Source organism: Lissotriton vulgaris, chromosome 1_1 (assembly GCF_964263255.1).
Source record: "Lissotriton vulgaris chromosome 1_1, aLisVul1.2, whole genome shotgun sequence".
NCBI lineage: Eukaryota > Metazoa > Chordata > Amphibia > Caudata > Salamandridae > Lissotriton > Lissotriton vulgaris.
In genome coordinates, this window is record NC_141685.1 from 266,977,843 (window position 1) to 266,995,282 (window position 17,440).

The following is a 17,440-nucleotide window of genomic DNA, read 5'->3' on the forward strand; positions in this document are numbered from 1 at the left end:
TTAAACGGCAGGGACATGGACAGAGAGGCAGGACCTCCTTCCAAGATCATGCAAAGGAGGCCCGTGCTTTGACTTTAAACGGCAGGGACATGGACAGAGAGGCAGGACCGCCTTCCAAGATCATGCAAAGGAGGCCCGTGCTTTGACTTTAAACGGCAGGGACATGGACAGAGAGGCAGGACCGCCTTCCAAGATCATGCAAAGGAGGCCCGTGCTTTGACTTTAAACGGCAGGGACATGGACAGAGAGGCAGGACCGCCTTCCAAGATCATGCAAAGGAGGCCCGTGCTTTGACTTTAAACGGCAGGGACATGGACAGAGAGGCAGGACCGCCTTCCAAGATCATGCAAAGGAGGCCCGTGCTTTGACTTTAAACGGCAGGGACATGGACAGAGAGGCAGGACCGCCTTCCAAGATCATGCAAAGGAGGCCCGTGCTTTGACTTTAAACGGCAGGGACATGGACAGAGAGGCAGGACCGCCTTCCAAGAGCATGCAAAGGAGGCCCATGCTTTGATTTGAAACGTCAGGACTGGACTTTTTTCTTTTAAAAACATCAGATTCGTTAAGAGAAAGTAAGATTGTTAATGTGGAGCGGCTCGGAGTGTTCCCATTATTTCAACCAAGAGAGTACATTTTACAAGAAGAAACCATGTTTGAAGCAGATGGAGGGAGAGTCGCTTGTGAATATGGGAGGGCCCTCTGACCCCCCCCCCCCAAACACCCTCCACCCACCGAGGAAGACTATGTACGTCACTGTATTGCAGCATTTATATAGCGCTTACTACTACCCCTATGTGAGGCGCTGAAGCGCTTGCCTACATGGGTAGCACGCTACGCTGCGTGTGTTGTGTGGCTGGAAGGGTGTTTTCCTTGTTTTGGTCCGCGCCATATAAAACTTTATAAATAAATAAATAATAAATATGTGGGCAGTATACAGATTTATTTGTATCTGTACTCCAGTGCTGTATCAGGAGTGCAATGGGCCCTAAGAGAAGCAAGGGCATTGAGCCATCTGGTTGTGTAGTAAACAACACAGTTACTAATTGGGGGGAGTTAAGCCTCTCACACATCTGGGTCCCGCTGTCACTGCACCTGCTGCACCATTGATAGCTACCCCCCTGCTGTGAGCTGATGTTAAATCTCACTTGTTGATCTCAGCACACTGACTGACTCAGATCACTGCAAAACCAAAGCTAGCAATTGGGCTACTCTCAATCAATCAATCAATCAATCAATCAAAGCATTTAAATAGCGCGCTACTCACCCGGAGGGTCTCAAGGCGCTTTGGGAGGGGGGTCCGCTACTGCTCGAACAGCCACTCTGATAAAGAGTTACTAAAACTTGTTTTTTGCTACATTACAGATTTCTACTGAACCTTTTATATCTACGCCCTAAAACTGTAAAACGCTTCGACGCCCATTTGTGCGTTTGGTTTGCACTATTTAAAAACTACATAAATAAAATGTTACAAGAACTTCTCAAACACAGTAGACTTCATAAAAGTAGTCCCCCTGAAAAGGAGAAAACAAGCATTGGCATAGCCAATAGGTGTTGCCTTTGGGACCTTATAAGTGTTTAGCCTTGCAACAGTTGATGTTGTTGCATCAAGGATATTTTGCTTGATAGCTAAAACACTTGTAAGGTCCCAAAGGCGAGACCTAATGGCTATGTCAGTGCTTGTTTTAAGGGGGCCTCGAAACGGGTCTCCATCGGGCTCTGTTTTGTGCCCTGGCACAGGCGGGTCGTTATTTTTTCCCTGACTGCAGTGACAGCGGCACATCGATGTGCGCGTGGTGAGCGTTGTAGGGGAAGGGAAATCCTTTAAAGAGAGTCATTTTCTATCTGGATTTCCCTTCTGGTTTTGAATCTCTGGCGCAGCAACATTGTCGTGGTGTCACCACAAGGGCTAAGCGGAAGTGTTTTCAATATTATATACAAGCCATAGTTGCAGCTTATTTATCTTATGCAACTCGCAACCATTGACAACGGCAATAGTCCTGACTTGTAGGTATGATGCGACTTGTTGTATCATATCTGGACGCAATGACAGAAACAGCTAAATACAAGTCGGGCGGCACACTGTGCTAAACACACATTTTTAGCTTACGTGTTTTAAGCCACGCCCTTAATTACGTTGACCACGCCCTTTGAGAGACCCCCAGTTTTTTCATCCCACTTAAAGCCCTGCACATGTGATCAGACATCAACCACGGTCCAGGTGGGACTCAGAGCTGCATAAGTGAGGGAGAGGGTGTGGCATTATGGCCGGAGCTCTCGACTTTCTACTTGGAGAACCAGTTCGAATCCCAAAGCCTACTCAACATCTACTGCAAACCACTTAACATCCCTGTGCCTAAAATAACATTCAGCTGAATTGTGTAGTGTAACCAGTGACTCTGTAACGCAATCCAATGTCCTTGGCCAGAATTCATGCTACACAAAAACTGCAAAAATGGAGAACAATTAGCCAGATAGCCACTAAAAGTATCATTGCAACACTAGCAGAACTTCCCCTGAAAGCCCACACTATGCACAAATGAAATTATTTGCCATTTTGCTATACTTTTAGGTTATGCATACCGACTGAAGCCTTCGAGTTATACAGGCTTTATCACCCCCCCCGGTCGGATAGGTCGACAGGATAACACGCCTGCTGCTGGAATCTCCTCCGTGCTAAGTGCTTATTCGAGTCTTAGCAGAATATTCTCAGACTGGCTGCTTGGAGGACATCATTGTTGCCCACTCAATCAATACATTTCCCATACAAATTTGTGCAGAGACCACCAGATTTCCGGAAGTCCTTGCTCAGGGTTTGCTAGATTTCACCAAAGTCCGGCCACGACACTTGTAGCCACAATTTTCTGCAATATCTCCTTCTGCGTGTAGGGTAGTTTTTCCTCAAGTGGCTTCAAAGATTAACCCCCAGAATCTCCCCTCAGGATAAACCGAACGTTTGTCTTGCCTCAGGTAGGGGGCGGCCAAGTTCGCCTGAGGTCGGCTGCGCCGAGTTCTGACAGGAAAGAAGAGTAGAAAAGATTAGGTTTTCACTGCAGGCTGGAGCGGCCGCATCAGCTGCTTCGGGAATGGGAACGTCACGCTGGCATCCCAGGGACGTGTCTACCGTAGACAAGCTGCGCCGATCCCATGGAGGGTCTCACGCAGCAAGGACAAGCCCCGCGCCTGCATTCTGTGATGTCCATGAGAGTTTTTTTGTTGTTGCAACATTTGCTTGTCAATTATAGGATTAAATAACGCCAAGTGTACCCCGTGTCAAGTGCTATCATGGCACAGAGAAGTGTTTAACCTTTTATAGAGAACACGTCATGCTTGAAGAGAGTCTAATCATCATTTTGTCCAGAATCTCGCAATCCCGAAAGGCAGAGTTGTTCCCGCAGAAATTCAAACCGGTGATTTCAGAGGTGCTGTTTTCAGGTGCTTAACCCGCTGAGCTATCACCTTGATTGTTTACCAGCTTCGCAGTAATGCTGATGTTTCCGGATCTGAAAAGGAATTTTCTTCCCCAACGGAAGGACAAGGAGCTAAATGAGTCACATGCCTCAAACAAGCGCGGTGCACGCGCATTGAAAGGAATGTCAGGTATACAGCTGGCAACCGGCCGCACTGCTGCTTGCTCGATGCAGCGCATGCGCTGCTCTAGGCTCGACCTAAAAAAGACCCCCTTTTAAATATTCCGCAGGCATGAGATTGGATCCAGAATCCTTTCGAGCAGTACTCCTGCATGCCAGTAGGCGGTGCTGTGCAGCTCTGTGCAAAAGTAATTCTGCTTAGGAAGAGACAAGCGGGGCAGCATAGAATTGCCACCCATGTGTGCTGATGCCAGGTGCGTTCTAGGGTGTCCGTGTTCCCAGAAGCATAGCCAGGAAGCAGATTGGTTTCACCAGTCTGCAGATCTTTAAACTTGGGAATTTTACTGCAGAAAAAGAGTCCAGTTCACAGAATGAGAACTGCAGTTGGATAAAGTAATCACTAGAAAGAGCATTACCAACGGCAATAACTTTTTCTTGTGATGGATACTTCTAACCGCAGATTCCTCACTTTTTGAATACCAATAGATACCAAAGAGGTACCTCCCAGATGGTGGGCAAGTGAGCTGGCTCAGACCATAGGACCAAGTTGGCAAAATGCAATTTTTGACAGATATGACTGCCCACGCAATAGTGCTTGATGAACGTATGGACTGACGCTCATGTGGGAGGCTGATAAATATCCAGAGCAGGCACTCCGTGTCCCAACACATTGGTAGCAACCTTAGCTCTGGTGGAACGAGCCAGCAAGCCTTCTGGAGGCTGCTTCGTAGCCCGTACATAGCAGAATCTGATGTAGAGAACAATCCATCGGGGGCATTTTTTTCCCCTGACAATCAAACAAAGAGCGGATCATCCACCCAGTGTTCAATAGTACAATCAATGTAGAAATTAACACTCTTTAACACCTTGGCTGCTTGAGTTGATCTTCTGCTGTGCTGAAGGTCAATAGAAACGGGTGTGGTCATGACGAGCTCAGCTAGTCATCAGCACACGAGCACTGTGCTGCATGACGAGCTGAGCTCGTAGTGAGCATGGAAGGGGTTAAGGATCCAAATGATCAAGTCTCTCTTCCTCCATAGAGGGAAGAGATGGAGTAAAGAAGGAGGGAATGGCGATAGTCTGCCCGACATGAAACAGAGTGACCACTTCTGGAGGAGAAGAAGCTCATGTCCTCAACATAGATTGTCCGGGATAAATGTAGTGTATGGTCGGTTGACAGAGATAGACTACAGCTCGCTCACATGCTGAGCCAATGTTATGGTAACAAGAAAGACTGTCTACATAATTAGTAGTCGTAATGGACGGCAGTGCATGGCTCAAAGTGGGTGCACATCAAAAAAGTGAAGACTTAATTCAAGTCCCAGTGTGGCGTCACAAAATGCTTATGAGGGAAAAGCAGTTGAACACCTTTTTAAGAAAAACGGGTGATTTAAATAAAGAAGGCAATAGCAAAACAGCTCAAAAAAACTTTAACCATGCCCAAAGCAAGTTCTTGCTAGGCCAGGAATAATACAATTAGCAGCACTTCAGGCAGTTTGGCTTGTAGTGGGTCAATCTGATGGATGCCGCACCATGCCACAAATTTGTCCCTATGGCTGACATATACCGATTTTGTAGAGGGACTCCTCACCAACAAGATGACATCAACAACTTCACAAGGGAGGTCAAATAGAGTTAATGGGGGCTGCTCAATCCCAAAGCAAGACTTGCAATTTGTGCAGGACTCTGCTGCAAAAGAAAGCAGCTTGATCGGAAGACAGATACTCATGCCCAAGAGTTACGGGTTCCACACTCTCCTTGCCCAATCCAGTACCAATAGAAAGACTTGGGCCCTGATCATCTTCAGAACTGTGGGCAGGAGAAGTAGCATCAGGAAGGTATAAACGAGTCCAGAGCTCCACTCTATGCGTAATGAGTCTCCAAGAGTCTTAGGAACTTTATTCTGCCAAAGTGCCAACTATGCTTTCTTTGCTGTGGCAAAAAGATCAAGCAAGAGTTCTACCCATTCTCGGAAGAGGCCCATACCACCTTGGTGTTTAAAGAATCTGCCAGGTGGTATACCACCATGAAAATCCCATGACACTCCAGCCACTTCCAGAGGTGCAACGCCTCTTGGCACAAGGGCCATGGCATCACCTCACCTTGCTTGATGTAGTACAACATGGAAGTGGTGTTGTCCGTGAGCACTTGTACCAATCTCCCTCTGGTAGTGCGCCGGAAGGCTTTTAACACCAGGCGAATTTCCCGCAGCTCCAGAGGATTTATGTGGGACTAAGCCAGAGGCCTCCGATCTCCACCTCTTCCAGATGGCATCCCCAACCCAGAAGTGATGCAATACTGGATAGGGTAAGGCGGTAATACTCTAATCCAGTAGTCACCACAGCAGGTGTTTCACAGTGGCCTCTTACATTTGAATATCATTGGTCTGATCCCCTTGGTGCTGTGCCCCCTGGGACTTCAGGTCCAACTACAAAGCACACATGTGCCATCTGGAATGTGTCACCAGCAGGATGTAGCAGGCCAGTAATCCCAGCAGCCTCAGAGTCATCCTCACTGAGATCCTACACAGAAGCTGAAACATTGGGATCACAGTCCAAATGTCCTAAAATCTCTGCTCTGGAGGAAAGTCCCAAAACTGCATTGTGTTCAGATGATTACCGCTGATGAATGGGAGCATCTGCGAAGGAGCCAGGTGTGACTTTGGCACGATGATAGTGAACCCCAGTGATGGTACGAGAATTGCTGTAATCTGGACGATTACCTGGGGGCAAGCCCGCCTTCAACAGTCAGCCGTCGAGTTTGGGGAAGGCTGTGGCCCCTGGATCACAAAAGTGATGAAGGTGGTCAGAGCATATCTTTGGAGAACACCTGAGGGTCACTGGTAAGGCCAAAGAGGAGCAAAGTGAGCTGAAAATTCTCCTGGCCTACCCTACTGTGGGCCTTCAATATGGGAAGGTGGAAATAAGCATCCTGCTGGTCTAACGCTACCATCCAGTCTCCAGGGCACACAAAACCTGAGCTAGGGTAAACATATTCAATTTGTCCTTTCACAAGAAGGCATCAATAGCTCGAAGGTCTTAAACAGGACAGAAGGCTACTGTCCTTCTCCATAACCAGAAAATAACAGGGGTAACATCCAGTACCTTCTTCTCATGCCGGAACCCTCTCTATGGACTCTTTGGCCTAAGGGCTTGCACTTCCTGCTGCAGAACAGACATCCATCAGCCGTCCTGAAGGTGGTGAAAGGTTGGTGGAGTTTAAAGGAATGAAATGGCATAGCCCCAATAGACAATCTGAAGAACCAACTTGTTCAGAAGGATCACTTGCCACCCTTGCAGAAAATGCCAGATCTTTGTTCCGACAGGATGAGTGTGTCGAGAAGGACACACTATAGTGGTTTTATGACTGACAGCTGGGTGAGAGGGGGACTGAACTGCACGTTGCTCCTACTGTCCTGAGTGTTGCCCCTGGGAGCCATGGCCTTAGCCATGAAATGTTTGGGAGGCTTTCTGGATAGGTGGCATTTCTGTTGTTACGTTGTCCGTATTGATAACCACAATTGGAGCCACAGAGGGGGTGAAATTGCTTGTGAAACTGTCTTACTGGGGCTGTGGCCCAAAGGGTACTGAAGCGGAGGTCCTTCTATGCTTAAAACGTTCCAGGGCTGATACGCTTTCTTGCCAAACATACAGAAGCCATCAAAGGGCATGCTCATCATAGATGCCTGGACATTCCAGAGAAGCCCGCAGACCTCATCCATGCATGGCATCTGAGTGCCTCTATGGTACCCACTGCCCGGCGTGAGTAACCGGTGGTGTCGAACCCTCGGTGGTTGACAACTTTTGCCACATTGTGGATGTCTTGGATGGCTTGATTCAGAGACTACCAGAGATTGGGGACTGCTGGGAAGATTTGTGCCATATTTTGGGATGTTTCTTTGTGAAGCAACCATGCACTTTACAAATCAAATAAAATTCCAAAGTGCAAAGGAGGGACGACCCAGGAGGTAAATGGCCTCTACAGATTGAAGGAGAACATGTGCTTGCAAAAAGTATTGATGCGCTTATATTCACGATCCCGGGTGAGGTGGGTGCAGGGGCAGGGGGGTGGGCGGGGAAGAGATGCTTTAGGGTTTACCTAGTCTGTGGACGCCTGCACTACCAATCTCTAAGGATGTTGAGTAAAAATTTCCAGGTCTCACATACGGTGCAATAGCACCAAGCTATTTTCCTGTTAATTGGTGCCATAGAGCATGGCTTTGCCCATGCGCCCAAACTAGTGTCTGTTAAGATGAAACAACAATAGAGTTTCCGTGTGCGTCTGACCCGGTTGAAAAACCCTCTGCAAGCACACTGGTTTTTACCTCCATTATTAGCAATTGGAGGTCAAATACTTCTGCTGCCCTTTACATGTCTGAGATTATCTTCTTTGGGGCTCAGCCACCTGATATCTGGCATGAATGGTGGCCCCAGGATATGTCTTCCCCTGTGTCGGCCATTTCCACGGTGAAAAATCTAGGAATCAAGCTGGATTCAACTCTTTCTATGAAGGCCCAAGTACACTCGATAGCTGGGGTTTGCTTTGGGTTGTTGAGAATGTTTCGAAATTTCCTCCCATTGCTCTCTATCCCCTACAGGAAGACAGTGGTTCAGACATTGATAATGTCTAGATTGGACTATGTTAATTCCCTGTATCTCGGCCTTCCTGAATATCTTCTGAGCCGACTACAAGTGATCTAGAACGCAGCGGCCAGAGCCATTTTTTTGACAGGATCTAGAACCCATACCACTCAGCTCCTGTCTTCACTTCATTGGTTTCCGGTACGGAAAAGAATTCAGTTTAAAGCCCTGGTTCTGGTTTTTAAAGCCTTCCATAAGATCGGAGCCCATTATCTTAGGGACAGATTCCAGCCTTTTCTTCCTCAGCGCACCCTGAGATCTTCATCTCAACTTCTGATCATTACTCCCAGGGTGCTACTGGCCCGGATAAGGGGTAGAACTTTTCATGCAGTTGCCTCACGGCTGTGGAACAGCCTTCCTACAGCCTTCCTTTTTCTATCAGAGTCCTGATCTCCTTACCTTCAGGCAAAGTCTTAAAACGTGGGTCTTCCAGTTGTGAGTCGTTTGGCAGTGGTTTGTTTTGCTCTTATGTTACGTGACGTACGGTTTAAGCGCCGGGACACTGAGTTTGATGGGTTGCCAGAAGGCTGAGGCCCCGTGGAATAAGGGCGCAGACTGAGCCAAAACAAGTTTGGCTCGGAGTCAGAGACAGAGGTATTACTGAATCCATATCTGGTGGGGCAGAAAGAAAGGAACTGATGTCAGCAAGCATGGGTGGCACTTAGTGTCGGACTGGCCTATAGGGCAATTGGGCAGTGCCTGAAAGAGTGGTCTGGAAATACCAGTGTGTGGGCCATTGCCAGTTTTTTCATTGTTTGTGGGCCTGTTTTATGGCCAGGTGGGCCGTTGATTTCCCTGATATTACCACAAGCATTGCCTGCAGCAAACACAAATGCATGCAATCTCTCAAACCTTGCAAAATACCCATACAGGGTCTCTCTACAAGTTTAAAACTGACCAGATTTGCAAAGCTGGGCCACTTATTTTAGCTATCTGGTTCACTAATGGTTGAAGGCACCCTTATTTTGGTCCCCGGGCCTATTTTGTGTCCCAGTCCGACCCTGTACTTAAATGCAGCTCTGCTTGTCACTTGCGGAGCAGAACAATGTCAGCATGGAGCCGCACAACACCACCTACCGATAAGCAGGAGTACTGCTCGAAAAGTTCCCAGATCTTGTCGGATGCCTGGGGAATATTAACAAGGTGAAGAATCCGCTGTTATGCGGTATCTATCATAATGAGGCATTATAACCACAAAAGACTTTCCAGGGACAAATGGCCTACTCAAACATTGGCTCTGGCATTCCAATCCAAATTTTAATATGAGACTTGTTTATTCTTTTTCTCCTGTTTTTGTTTGTTTAAATATTATGCCTATACTATTAGAAAAACATAGTGCATTTCTCCTACTGGTGGATGGTCTTGGGCATGGGTCGTGAACCCCATACATCGCTGTGAATCTGGACATTTTTTATCTTCAGTATACCCTCACTTATCGGGTGGGCTCTCCGACAAATAGGGAAAGATCTAATATTTTTTGGAAACAGATTTAAAAAGTAAACAATTGCCTAGGCAGCTCCCCCTTACACCTGTCCCATAGCTCATTGTTGTGGAACACACAAAGCAGTCTGGAAACGACAAAATATTTAGCCTTTCCTAGATAATAACTAAGCACCCAGAACAGATGAACAGTACTACATGACAACAGCAGGTGAAATAGAAGCTGCAAAGTAGACGGTGAGATTCAAATGGACCTCAGACATCATGTCAGGAAGAATAGTCTGATGGATCGGAGTACCATTATACCCCCTTTAAGAATGGAAAAGTTTATCTATCGCTACTCTTCTGGTTGACATCACAGTCACAAAGAGATGCTCTGCAAGTCAGATACCACAGTTCACACGTGTGTACAGTCCTAAAAGTAGCTCCCATCAATTTAAAAAGTAGTAAGTTGACCAGAAAGTAGGGACTGCTTTTATTAACAAAGAGATTTTTCTATTTGAATCCTCCAATACACAATAGTTGTTAACAGATGCCCTCAAAAGGAGGCTTGCTACGCTTCTTTCTTGCCTCGATGCTGTGATGAAAGGAAGATCAGATTGAACACAGAGGGAGGTTTTCCAATAATATCAGAGGAAGGGAGAGAAGCTTGGGTGGAGCAAGGGACTTGCTGTGCCGGGCGAAGAAAGAAACAGCAGAAGCTGGAGCTTCAAGCAGGGAGGGACCCTTCTGGCCTAGTGGTGTAACATAAAATGATGAGACTCTCCTGCAAAATGTGAAGAGGGTCCCTTAGTCTCACAGATATTCATTGCTTTTGGGCTCAATGCGGCCCCTGTGAAGAGCTGGGTACTTCCTGCAAAGCAGGAGCTGCAGGGCCTAGGGTTATGCCTCTTGTCTAGCCTACTTGCCCAGCAGTTACTTGTAGGACTCGATGTCCAATGGTGAAACTGGAAAAGGTTTGTAGCCCAAAGATACAACAGTCAGGCTGCCATCAAGCCCGCCTAACGCCGCTGTACTTACTGGACACTTATGCAAGGCCTGCACAAGTCGCACATATGCAGAACAGTGCAAACAACACTTAACTGTGGTGAACTATATTGATTAGTGAATTATAATATACTAAGTAAGCAGTGCCCCGTCCCAAACACCATAGAGAACTGAGCTCAACTGAATGATTTGTGCCCCCTGCAGCCCAATGAAGTGTGCCCCTTGAATGATGTGTTCCCTCGAGCACCTTGGCAAACTGTTATTGTTATTATTGTTATAGTGTTTTGTAAAGCGAGCAGCTACTCAGCAGAGTGTCCCGGCGCTAGGCAGTGGGAGGCCAACCAGGTAACTAGATTATCTGTCAAAGAGCCAGGTTTTTAGTTTCCTCTTGAAAATATCCAGGCTGCGTACTAGGCGAAGGTATTCCAATAGAGTGGTCCCAGGTAGGAAAAGGATCTGCCACCTATCCTAAGGCGATTGATGCTGGGCACTCTTGCAATGTACGCTGAGGCCGAGCGAAGTGTGCGTGTTGGAACGCATGCGCTGATCCTCTCACTGAGATAGGACGCGCCCGTCACGTGCTAGGACTTGTGCATTAGGACCATAGCCTTAAAGACCACCCTCTTTTTAGCCTGGCAGCCAATGAAGGGCCCTCAGGGGAGGGGTCATGTGGGACCTGGGTGGGAGTAAGACTAGCAGACTCGCTGCCGAGTTCTGCACCACCTGCAGTCTGTTAAGAAGATAGTCTGGGAGACCGAGGTACATAGCGTTCCCATATTCGAGTCTCGACGTAATCAGGACCTGCACAACCTTTCTCCTCAGATAGAAGAGGTAGACATTTTCACAACATGCAAAGCAGGCTGAAGCAGGACCCAACTAGGGCTTGAATCTGAGGTTGGAAGGAGAGGGGGCTGCCAATTTTAATCCCTAAGTTCTTCCCGCAGATTTGTGGGGAACCAGGGTGCGAAACAAACTGTACAATACTTATTGATTGGTGCCCCAGGATAAGAGTGAACTGTGCCCTCTGAATGATGAATGCACTCTGGTGAACTGTACCGCACTGAGTGACAGGTACACCAAAGCCAAAGTGAACTTTGCTCAATTGAGTGACTGCTGCCCCTTGCACTGCTGTAAGTTGCCCCACGGAGTGTTCGCACCCCTGGCACTGCAGTCGCTTACGAGCTTTCAATTACCTCTGTCCTCCACATCCTGTTCTACTCAGGAATCCATGACATTGTAAGACTTGTGCTCCTCGTTACCCTCAACTTCCATTTCACTCTGGAAGTAGTCACAATGACAAGGCTCCCCCTCTTCATTGCCATATCGCCCAAACTAGTCTTTCTTTCCCTGCTCCCCACAATTCACCTCACATTCACACCAACCTTTCCACTCCCCTTCTGTCCAAATCCATCAATTAACTCCATAACCAGTTATCATCTCACCTCCTCCACTAACACATCCAGCAGAAACCTGCTGATTACAACAAGAAATGTTCTGCCATTAAGACTTGTTCCACTGACAACACTCCATCCACACACCCCTACGAAACGTTCAACATGTTTTAAATTCCTAAATCAGTTCTCCCCATCACTGGGTTAATTAACTAACTAACCAGAGTCCAATGACATTTGGGGGCAAGTGACTGAAAGTGGATTTAGGTGCAAGTGGAAAGTTTTATAGGAAGGTCGTTGTGTTTGGTATGTATTTTGGCAGTCAATATTTCCGAGTCTATGCCTTTGCAGTTTGTTTTCCTATGATACCACTCCTACCAACGAACACTCCTCCACTACTCAAAAAGCTTACTACAAGCAGCCATCAAGCAACAGCCCCTGTATCACCAAATCTCCTACAGCCATATGCGCCCACCACTGACCTCTTTTTCCCTCATCCACTCAAATCTCCTACAGCCATATACGCCCACCACTGACCTCTTTTTCCCTCATCCACTCAAATCTCCTACAGCCATATACGCCCACCACTGACCTCTTGCTCCCTCATCCACTGAGTATTTTGTGGGTCCAATCAAAGCACCCGTCCAAATACACACTACTGCATTTTCCTCCCGGACGCGAACAAATGAGGGCCATATAGCACTAGGAATTGTTCAGCCTGTTATGAAGAAATTGGCAGTCTAATAGTGACAAGAGACAGTTTGAAGACTAGATGCTATGTTTCTGACAGTTTCATTATTGATGGTGTACTCGTAACAACCCTCGGGACAGTGGTTGATGTACAACAGTGGGAGCGCAATTAGTTTACTTTTTGCTGGAAATACAAGAGCTTGTGTGCTTCGCCTGCAGACAGCCCTGAGGAAGCTCCTTATGTGGGAGCGAAACACATTGGCTGATGATTTCAATTGAATGCTTTTTAAGACGAATAATTTGAAATAAAGAAGTGACTTTTGTAAAAACTTTGGGCGTGTTGGACTTTGTGAGCTGTGCACCCCCATTTCTTATACCAGTTCTCAAACCCTTGACAAAGATATTGGCCTCACTTTTGCCCAACTATTTTTGCTCCATTTCCTAACCAATCCTCGCTCTGTCTCCACTCACTTATGCTGCAAATATTTAGACTGCATCTTTATTTCTTCTTCACGAATGTTATCTCCTCTCGCCAATGACCCAACCCGAATGCGCGCACACAGACTCACATTCTGGCAACCCAAACAACTCAGACCCCTATAGCAAAACAAAAGGAGGCGTCCATCTCAATCCTAGCCTGCCAAGGGAAGAGCCAACATGGGCTGGCTCTACGCCTGGGCTCCAGCTCATATAACGCCCTCGTGAGCACCCTTTCGCCATTCTTCAACTCCCACTGCATGTCTGTACTTTCAGTCCACCCCCTACATGTAATGCTCTAGTCCAACCTGCTGCTTCTTCAGAGAGTAGATACAATCCATTTACAAAGATGGAATCCAGCAGCCCCACACACCTTGGCAACACAAGCCAACTCGTACTGCCTTCACAACAGCTCTTCTCATAGCATAGTCACTCTGCCAACTGTGACTCCCATCCACTCCCAATGGCTTTTAACTTTCACCTGACTCTCTGCATACCATGATAACCTACAATAGCACCCCTGCTGGTGAATCCGTTTCCTACTTCTTAAAAATCATTATTGGAAACAGTTGCTTTCTTCCTCTTAATTTTCCAACAGAGTGCATCATTCCCATCCATAAGCTTGGTAACTACGCCTGTGCTCCATCTGACCCTATCCCAGTCCTGGTCTTCCAGGTTCCAGTCTGGCGTCTCCATCTTTCTTTGGTACACACGTGCTGCAGTTCAAATCCCCAGTGGTCATAGATGACCAGCTCACATAACCAATAACTAACCAGTCCTCTCCATCCACCTACTGACCTGTCTCTTGGTTGCCTTTCTTTCCTTCAGCGTATAGAATTCCTGCTATTTTTATTTGAAAAGTTGTATACAGCGCTGGCTAGACCTGGAGGTATCAGAGTGCTTTACATGAGGAAGGACAATTGATTCAAAGCCTCGTTGCAAAGTTACATCAATAACTCACTTGACCCACCCAACCAATTCACTCCGCTACAATCCGTTCTCTACACACATTCTTCCGTACATTCTTGACCCCTAAAATACTGCTTCTTTATCTAAATCTCAAACCACTCATTACTTTCGCTGTTTTGGGAGTAGTTGGGCATTTGTGCTGCCCTGAAGGTGAGGCAGTTCTGATGGGCTCTCTAAGATGGTGTGATGACATTAAAGAATCTGCGTCTTTAGCACTTGAGATAAGTGCCCTTGTAATAGTGCTTCTATAATACGTATAGGTTGAGTTTTCACATGCAAGTTACTGGTAGCAAGGAAGTCTTACTGTTAGCTTAGGAAGTCAGAGTAGCTGAGAGGGGTGCTGGCCAGCTTCGGGCATTAGGAGCTCTATTGCCATTGGTGGTGTCCGCTGGATCACTGGGTAGCACCAACGAATCGAGGAATTAGATGGGGATTGCTGGATTCTTACAGGGTGAGCCCAGAGGCAGGCAGCATGGGTTTTTCACCAGGAATGGGTCAATCTTTTCTTTGGTGATGCAGAGTCAGAGGCAAAACAGCTGTACCCTCCTTTCATTCCTCTCAAACATACTAACTCTCCTCCCCCTCGACCCTCCTATGGACATGGACGATGCATTGCCTCAAGACGTGGACCCTGCACCTTAGGCCGCTGGCCGGCCCCACATATATCCCTCTTCTATTCTGGTTGCTTAATGATCACGTGCACAGGGTTAGGGTGGGATAAGGGGTGGGCAGTAGTTGGGGATTGGGGGGAGTTCTGGGGGGTTGGTGGGTGGCTGTGTGTTTTGCATATTTTGAAAATTGCTGTATATGAGGGGTTCGATGCTGTGCCATAAATTTGCCTTTTCATACTTGCTGTTGACAGCCCTCCTCATGACTGTGGAGGGCTGTGCCTGCACTTGCTTGACCCTCTAATAAAAATGGTTTTGAAAAAAAAAAAACATACTAACTCTCATACTGTGCAAGCATATTCAGATCGTATATCAGTGCATGTATCAATTTATATACAAACACCAATCCGTCATTTTGATTCTGAATAATCGTTTTCTTGACTTGATTCTTGGGTGAAATTCTCAGATGTGTATTGCTGGCCCACGCACGTTTCGGTGAAAGCAAGATGTTATCACCTTCCTCAGGGTCAAGAAAGTACAGTTTCCATCTTTAAAACAAACTGGAGGTTCTCTGTATGTGTCTTAAAAGAAGTGAGAGACGTATTTTCGTTTCTCAAGGAATGGATAAGTCTGCAGTGATATTTCAAAGCAGTAGACTTGGATAGGGGATTGTGAGTCTTCTCCAAAATATTAGAAGCTTGCAATATTGAATAAAGGATGTGTCAATCTACATGGATGTTACTCAGAATTGGGTTCTTTGTGAATATGCTTGCACAGTATGAGAGTTAGTATGTTTGAGAGGAATGAAAGGTGAGAATGGATGAATGAGAGAATGTTAATGATTTTTCTTATTGATTTTCTTTTTTGGGGGTTATTGAAACAATAATTCATGTTCAGAGAAGTAAAGGAATATGTTTTTCTTTCTTTACCTTGAAATAACATTGGAAATATGTTCTATGTTATGTATCTACCAATGAAAAAATCATTTTTATAAAGAAAAAACATAAAAAACAAAAAAGATACAGAAATATTGGTTTTTGATAAATAAAACACAATGAAAGTTAGTCTTCTCTCTCTTGTGTATCTATGCTGTATAGTAAATACTGTGCTTAGAGCTATTGCCACTCTTTAAATCAGATAGGCCTGACAAGAGGTTGTACTACTTTGTATTTATTTAGCTTCCACCTCCTCTTGGGCCTCAAAGAAACAGGGGTACCATAGCAAAGCTGCTGCGCCCGCCTTGTGTTTGTGCCCAGGTGTAGTCACGCCTCGCAGTTTTGGGTGTGAGTGAATGTCGGCGGTACACGTGGTCGGAGGGCTGAGGTGCCAGGCTCCCTCTCTGGTCACAATGGCTCAAGGGTGGCTTGGGGTGCATCATTCTTTGAGTGGAGAGAGCACGGAGACCCATGAACCAAGAAATGAACATTTGCTAGAGCAGGGTGGGCTGGTACTCACACTTCCCATCAATGCGGATCCCGCTTCCGATTAAACAGTCCCTGATGTCTGCTCCTCTCTCTATCACAGCGCTGCTGCAGATGACGCTTCCTTGGAGAATGCACCTGTGATGGGGCAGAAGGGACAAACACAGACAGCTGGCTTAATATGCAATGGTTGACTGTGAACCAAAGACATAGAAATCTGAGACACTCATACAGGCAGCGCCTAAACAGGCGCCATGACACAGCACATCAACCCAAATACGAGCACATGCACACAGAGACAACTTTCCACGGTCAGACGGCTCAGACACACTTCTGCCACATTTCACCCTTAAATAGGGACATCTGCCACACAGCCATACAGCTATACATCTCCACAGCTACACCTTAACCTACACAGCCAAACAGCTTAGCCACACAATTACACCACTCCACGCTCGCACATGAACATTCCTCCACTATCGCCACTTCCATACACTTCCAACTGCACCAGTCCACGGTCACACCTCTACAACTCTTCACAGCCATAAAGAGCGGTGACACAGCCCAACCATTGGAGATGCACAAGTACACCCTAGCAATGCATTACAGGTCAGTCACACAGCCCCACCACCCCACAGTGACACTACCCCAGGGTGACAGATGTACACCACTCCACACCAAAACAGTTATGTCACACAATTACAGCAATCCAGTCATCCCTCTCCACGGTCACACGAGCACACCACTCTCCAGCCATGCAGCCATGTCACACCACTCCATAGTCATACAGTTACACCCCTCAACTGACAAAAAGGGAAACATAGCCCCTGCCACACACGTCAAACACAAAGAAACACCACTCCGTGGTCACACGGGTAGACTACGCCTCAAACATATGTGTTGGCCACCACTCCACAAAAACGCTGTTACCCACTTCACCACTGCCATACACATCAGATGCAAAACTGCTGCACCCCCCAATCACACAGCTACCCCGGTCACTACATGCATCTACACCACTCCACGGTGACGCATAGCCATCAGTCACGCAACTACAGTACACCAAAGTCACAGAACTTCTATGAATCACAACTACAGGGTGTGTGCATCCTCAGGGGTTAGACCCGGTGATCCATGGTCCTCATGCATTCATACAGGGACCTTTCAATCCCTGGTGGTCCTAATTAAGGCTTCCAAATTTAAGTATAACTGGTTGTAGACTATGATA

The 17,440-nt window shown here is 46.7% G+C and overlaps 1 protein-coding gene across 1 annotated transcript in view; it reads right to left on the minus strand.

Annotated features, from left to right (window-relative positions):
• The window catches only part of EIF2B3 (eukaryotic translation initiation factor 2B subunit gamma), a 479,361-nt gene that overhangs the window by 26,188 nt on the left and 435,733 nt on the right, over positions 1-17,440 (minus strand). The window contains exon 11 of the mRNA XM_086952297.1: positions 16,247-16,350. Within this exon, the coding sequence (XP_086808423.1) occupies positions 16,247-16,350 (104 nt within the window). The remainder of the gene's footprint in view (positions 1-16,246; positions 16,351-17,440) is intronic.